The sequence below is a fragment of the Myotis yumanensis genome, unplaced genomic scaffold, assembly GCF_028538775.1.
Source record: "Myotis yumanensis isolate MYYU_CA2020_CCGP unplaced genomic scaffold, mMyoYum1.0.hap1 SCAF_2, whole genome shotgun sequence".
NCBI classification, from domain to species: Eukaryota; Metazoa; Chordata; class Mammalia; order Chiroptera; family Vespertilionidae; genus Myotis; species Myotis yumanensis.
In genome coordinates, this window is record NW_027223753.1 from 26,227,045 (window position 1) to 26,233,026 (window position 5,982).

Consider the following 5,982-nt stretch of genomic DNA (forward strand, 5'->3'; position numbering starts at 1 on the left):
GCTTGACTGATGGGTACGTGCACCACGGGAATAGCTGGAGGGAGATGTGGAATCCAGGCTGTGTTTGCTTTTGCTCTGTTTCATTTTTCAGATGGGAAAGAGTGAGGCATTGACCAAACACCAGGAAACCATCGCTCCATGGACTCTTATGAAGAGGCTTTCACATTGACTGTCAAGTTCTGGGGGGGCAGGAATCACTTTTGTTGCTCATTATTATGCCCCTTAGTGCCTAGCAAAGTGTCTAGCACATAGTAAGCACTTAACATGTTTGTAAAATAAATAAGTCAATAAAACAAAAATGAAATTTTATTGCACTTACCATGTACCAGGCATGGTACTATTTGATATATATTAACTTATTTTGTTTGTTTGTTTTTCTTATTAATACAGTATTTATTTGTCTTCCTTCTGTCCAACCTAGAGCCAACCACTTTCCTGGGACTTGCCTGGGACATATAGGAAAAGGAACACACAGGGCAGACAAGACACGGGAGGAAGAACCATGGGGGTGGAGACAGCTCCCTCACATGGCGGAGAGGACGAGAAAGGCCACCAGCAGGCAAGAGAGCCCCATGGCCTCTGAGAGGGCGAAGCCCAGGATGGCGTCGGAGAGCTGTTGCTTCAGAGAAGGGTTCCTGGCATAACCCATGATGATGCTCCCAAACGCAGTCCCAATTCCAGCCCCAGCTCCAATGCACTTGGCTGCTGTGTCAGTGTCCCTTGAAGTGGCGCTGGTTTGGAAGCTGCAGCTAGAAATAAGCAGGGCCAGGGGACGCGGGGCGGCCAAGCTGCTGAGGCTCTCACCTGCCGGTGCCGCTGGTGTTTCACCACTGCAGACAGTGACCAGTGAGCGGCTCGCTGGGAGGGGCTCCTGACCACGGAGGCGTGGAGACAAACGGTGCAGGCACACATTCCAGGGGATGAGGGGAGCTGCTCCCAGTGCAGAGAAGACAGATCACATTAACTCATTTAAACCTCACAACAACCTATTATTATTATTATTATTATTATTATCTCATTTAATGAGACATAGGGAAGTTAAGTAACTTACCAAGATGGCACAGCTAGCAAGTGGTAGAACTGGGACTCTAAGCAGGCAGGCTGGCACCCACATTCATGCTGGAAGCCACTGCATCATGCATTCGAGTGGGGTAGACCAATCAGGAGACTCATGCAACAGCCTGGCATTTGGGGCTGGTGCAGAGGGGATGAAGAGGGAACAGACCCGAGTCATGCTGGGGTTCCTGTCTGGGTGACTGAGTGGGCGCAGGTGACGGTACCAATGGGAAACACAGCAGAGGGTGAGATGTTCAGTGTGGCCATGCTGTCTGTGAGACCCAGGGGACACCCACGAGGAGAACCCGGAGAGGCCTGGGCTACAGCAGAGATTTGGTGGCTGGTAGCTGATGCCATGGGAACATGGGATATCACCAGGAGCTAGTACAGAGCCAGAAGCAGGAGAACCCAGCAGAGAGGCCTGGGAACAGCAGCCAGAGAAACCGTGGGAAGGAGGCGGAAACTCAGGTAAGAATGGAGCACCAGGGGCCCAGGCCAGAGAAGGCCAAGAATAAAGGCTTGATCCCCAGGCCAGGGGCTCTGAGAGGAAGGTGTACAATCAGGAGGTCACAGAAGCCTTGGCATGGATGGAGGAGGCAGAAGCAGGGGCCCGATCCATGGATCAGGAAGAGTCTGAGGGAGGATGGAGAAGCAGGTTTGGAGAAGGGGCAGGGAAGTGAGAGAGGGCACAAAAGGCAGCTCCAGAGGCCAGCGGGTCTCAGCGGGGATTTGCTTGCTGATGAGAGGGAGTTAGGAGTAGGCAGAGGAGAGCCCAGGAGCAGCAGTCAGCCTCAGTCCCAAGGGAGGGAGGCAGAGAGGGGCCCTCTGCCCTCCCCACCCTTCCCCTCCTCCAACCCTGACGTGAGCGAGCAGGAAGAGATTTTCAAGGGCAAGTTTCAGCTCCAGCGAACTTTCTCAATCCCTGGCTCCCACACGAGGTCAACCCTGTCTTCCCTCGGGGCTGGTATTCATATTACTAAACTGACAAGACCTGGGCTCCAAATGGTTGGGTTGCTTGTGGGCCGTATGCTGAAACCGGGACCTCTGCTCGGCCGGGCCCTGAGCCTCTGCCTGCTGGGTGGTGGGGCTCTCCGGGGTCCCAGAGGAGAGGATGGTTGGCACAGACGTGCCCGGGCAGTGGTTGGCAGTTGCTAATGGTGCGATCATTTATGTGTGTCTCTAGCACGTGAAGGCAGGAACCAGGGTGGGTTTGCTCATGGTCGTCTCCTCTGTGCCTGGCAGTTTCTGGCACATAGTAGCTGTTTGATAAACATTGACCAAGTGACTAGTGATAGGAAGGGGAGCTGGGGGCCTGCAAAGGCCTCTACCTTCCTTGTGGAGGAGGTGGTGCCTGTCCCCGGGCAAACAGTCACAGAGTCCTACCATGGCAGTGATGGCCAACCTAGGACACCTCTGACACGCGAACTCATTTTTTTGGTTGATTTTTTCTTTGTTAAATGGCATTTAAATATATAAAATAAATATCAAAAATATAAATCTTTGTTTTACTATGGTTGCAAAGATCAAAAAATTTCTATATGTGACACGCCACCAGAGTTAAGTTAGGGTTTTTCAAAATGCTGGCACGCTGAGCTCAAAAGGTTTGCCATCACTGCACTAGGGACTATCCTGGGGGGAGGGGAGGGGGGGGCCTGGAGCACCTGGGGCCACTCAGTCTACCCTCTGCAGAGCCTTGGCCCTCCCTCTGTGTCTGGGGACACAGACCCGGAGAGGGGCAGAAGCAGCACTGGAGCCCCACAGTAAGGCAGGACGTGAGCCGAGTAAGAGAGGCCTTTCTGTGCCGTGGTTTTCTCACTGGTAAAATGTGATCATAACAACACGTAGGCTTGTTGTGAGGATGAAATGAGGTAAGATGCATGGAGCAGTGCCGGCTGTTTAGAGTGTAATGTTCGCGTGTGACTGAGCCTCTGTTTCCATGCATTTCCTCCTTAGGAGCCTCATCTACTCCCATGGCTTTACCTGTAATAAGCCAATGATTCCCAAATTGCTATCTCCAATACAGACCCTTTTTTCTGAGCTTTGGGCCCGTATATTCAACTGCCCAGTGTTTCTCTTTACACTTCTGTTGGTCCGGCTCTGTGCCAAGACCTAGCCCCGGGTGTGCTGGGCTTGTTCCAGATCACCCCACCCCCAGCTGCCTGCGCCAAGGCCCGCATCGACGGGGCCTGCAGATGTCAGGCATTCCCATCACCACCACGCTCCTGCTTGGTGCTGTATCCTGAGAACAATCTCAGCCTCCTGTCCTCACCCCCTCCCTGACCCCTGCTCTCCCAGGCCCTCCTGTCCTCCCCTTGCCCTCCTCCCCTGCTCCCCTGGGACCCATAGCGCTCACTCCCCACCTCCCCAGCTGCCACCACAGCTGGTCTCTGACGGAATGTGCAGCTGCTGTGAGCCACATGTGATGAACAGGCGGTGCACAGCCACCCCTGGGGCCCACTGGGTCGGGGTGGGACCATCTGTCTGTGTCTGTTTGTCTGGCTGCCCCTGTCTCCCCTCCCCCTCCCCAACACACACACACTCCTAAGTGCCTTCTCCAGGAAAGGTGGTGGACAGTATCGGTTTGGTCCTCTTCTCCATCCCTGGGTTGCAGAGTTCATGAGGGTCATGCTCCCTCTTTGGGGGTCCGGTGGCCCCAGCTCAGGGCCCCCCAGAGCAGACTGGCTGGTTGGCCCAGCTGTTTCGATGCACATACACTCCTGTGTGCAGGCAGCACAGGCCCCCATAGGCTGCTCAAGGCCCAAATGATGGTGGGCGATCAGAGCCTCCCCAGCTTTCCCAGGCCTGGGGTGGGGGTGGGGGCTGCCGTGGAGGGAACCAGCGGCCTCAGACACATTCCAGAGCCCCCTTGGCAGCGCCCAGAGGCTTCTCGGCCCTGGGGCAGCGCCAGCAGCATCTGTCCTGGTTCCCACACTCTGGCCTCTCTGGAATCTCCACAGATTTCTGTCTCTGTGCACATGACGTCAACACAGACAAGGACACTGGAATGGAGGAGGGAGAGGGGCTGAGGAAGCCATGCTCGCTGATGTCAGATAGCCATGCGGGAGGCGGGGAGGGAGGAGCTGTCCTTGGCATTGCCCAGGCAATGAGAAGATGACTTGGCCTCTGGCTCCTGAGATTACCTGGGTTCTGACACTGCCCATTGCATTCCTATCAGAGCCCCTCTCCGTCTCTCAGGGCCTCGGTTTGTTCATCTGTAAATTGAAAGTAGGAGTAGCATCCACCTCCTACATGTAATAGTGAAGGCTGTGGAATCTTGACCTTATTAGAGAGCCTTCAAGGTCTGGGCACAGCTCACTTTCTCACCATTCCCTGATCTCCACCCTAGTCCTCCATTTCTCACATATTTTTAGATCACACATCAGAGGTTCTCGCTTCTGAGTCTGTATTCAGTCCGCCTTGAAAGCCCTTATCTGGAAAACTCCTACTCAGCCTTCAAAGCCCAAAACAAAAGTCCCTCTCTAGGAAGCCTGTTCAGATTCCCGCGGGTACTAGTCCTGCCTCCTTGTACTCTCATGATTTCCTCTAGAGTAACCTGACCTCAACATATTGCTATTGTCTACTTACCTCCCCTGACTGTGGCTTCCCAGGGAGCTGTCCTTTCTGGGGCTGATGGCCACTCTTAGGAGCCCAGGCACAGCACCCCATAACCCTTGGGGTCCAAGCATAATCAGGACTTGGCTTTAGGCCTGGCCCTGCCCTGATTCTGCCACATGAGCTTCTCACCAGGTCTGGTCTTTTTTTTTTTTAATGTTTTTATTTATTTTTAGAGAGAGAGAGAGAGTAAAGGAGAGGGATAGAGAGATGGAAACATCAATATGAGAGAAACATCAGTCGGCCCCTGCACACCCCCTTCTAGGGATCAAGCCCACAACCTGGGCATGTGCCCTGCTGGGAATCCAACCAGTGACCTCTTGGTTCATGGGTTGATGCTCAATCACTGCGACACACCAGCTGGGCATCAGGTCTGGTCTTAACAGGCAGACGAAGTAGCTTACCAGCTGCCAAGGTATTTTTTAAAACCCCCAAACAGCCATGATCTCCCTTCCCCCACCCAGGCCAACCAAGCCAAAGTCCCACTGTACAGATGGGGAAAACTGAAGCCCAGAGAAGGGAAGTCAGCGGTAGAAACCAGATTGAACTCAGGGCTCTTACCCTAGTCCAAGGCTCTGAGGCCCTTTCCCCCTCTTGGGTGGAGGGCACGGAAGCTGGCAAATGACAATGGGCTGGAGGCAGGGCATGGGTTGGGTGGGAGCCCTGGACTTGGGAAGCAGCTGTTCTTACCTCTGGCTGTGCTAGAATTGGTTTGGACCCTGTCCCCTGGTGCCGAGAGGGGAATCACACTCCTATTCCACCACTTAGTAATGAAGAAGAATTGTAAGCCCATTAGGTACACGCCGTCCGAGGGGGCAGATAGCTGTGAGCCCTATGACCCAGAGAGGGTCTGTGGTGTCAGGTCTAAAGACAGCTGCTAAGGCCAATTAGAGGGGTAAGAGATTTATTGAGGAAACCACTCTAAGGAGAGAGGGAGGGAGCGAGAGTAAACAAGAAGAGCCTTTTGATCATGATGGAGGTCGACACCTATCTTCAGAGGGAGAAGGAAGGATGGATAGAAAGAGCCTCAGACTGCAGTGCAGCTCTGAGAACCTCTTGGTCAGGCCCAGAGTCAAGACTGCCCATTGGAGGAGCCCCATGGAGGGCAGAAATAGCCTGGCTCCGTGTCCCCGCTGTGCCCAGTCCCGGATGGGAAAACATGCTATCTTCGGATCTGAAGGTGCAGCAGCTGGAGGCCGTTGGTTAATGACAGTCCTAGCAGCTGGCTCCCTTGAAGGCAAATATGAGTAATGTGCCTCCTGGCAGCTGCACAGGATATGTGTTTTGCAAGGTCAGCCAGCCCAGCAAGCAGGT

General features: G+C 54.0%; 1 protein-coding gene across 1 annotated transcript; it reads right to left on the reverse strand.

Annotated features, from left to right (window-relative positions):
- Window positions 1-523: 523 nt before the first annotated feature.
- Window positions 524-1,323, reverse strand: LOC139002374 (ATP synthase F(0) complex subunit C2, mitochondrial-like). Its single transcript, XM_070403708.1, has 2 exons — window positions 1,281-1,323; window positions 524-804 (listed from the first exon to the last, which is right to left on the reverse strand). The coding sequence occupies exons 1-2, from the start codon at window positions 1,321-1,323 to the stop codon at window positions 524-526; spliced, it is 324 nt and encodes a 107-aa protein (XP_070259809.1).
- Window positions 1,324-5,982: the final 4,659 nt, after the last annotated feature.

Excerpts from the sequence above, each read along its gene's own strand:
- LOC139002374 (XM_070403708.1), bottom strand. The coding sequence starts at position 1,323 with ATGGCCACACTGAACATCTCACCCTCTGCTGTGTTTCCCATTG. Across the intron at positions 805-1,280 it reads CTCTGCTGTGTTTCCCATTG|GTGAGAGCCTCAGCAGCTTG; the intron begins GTACCGTCACCT and ends CGGCACCGGCAG.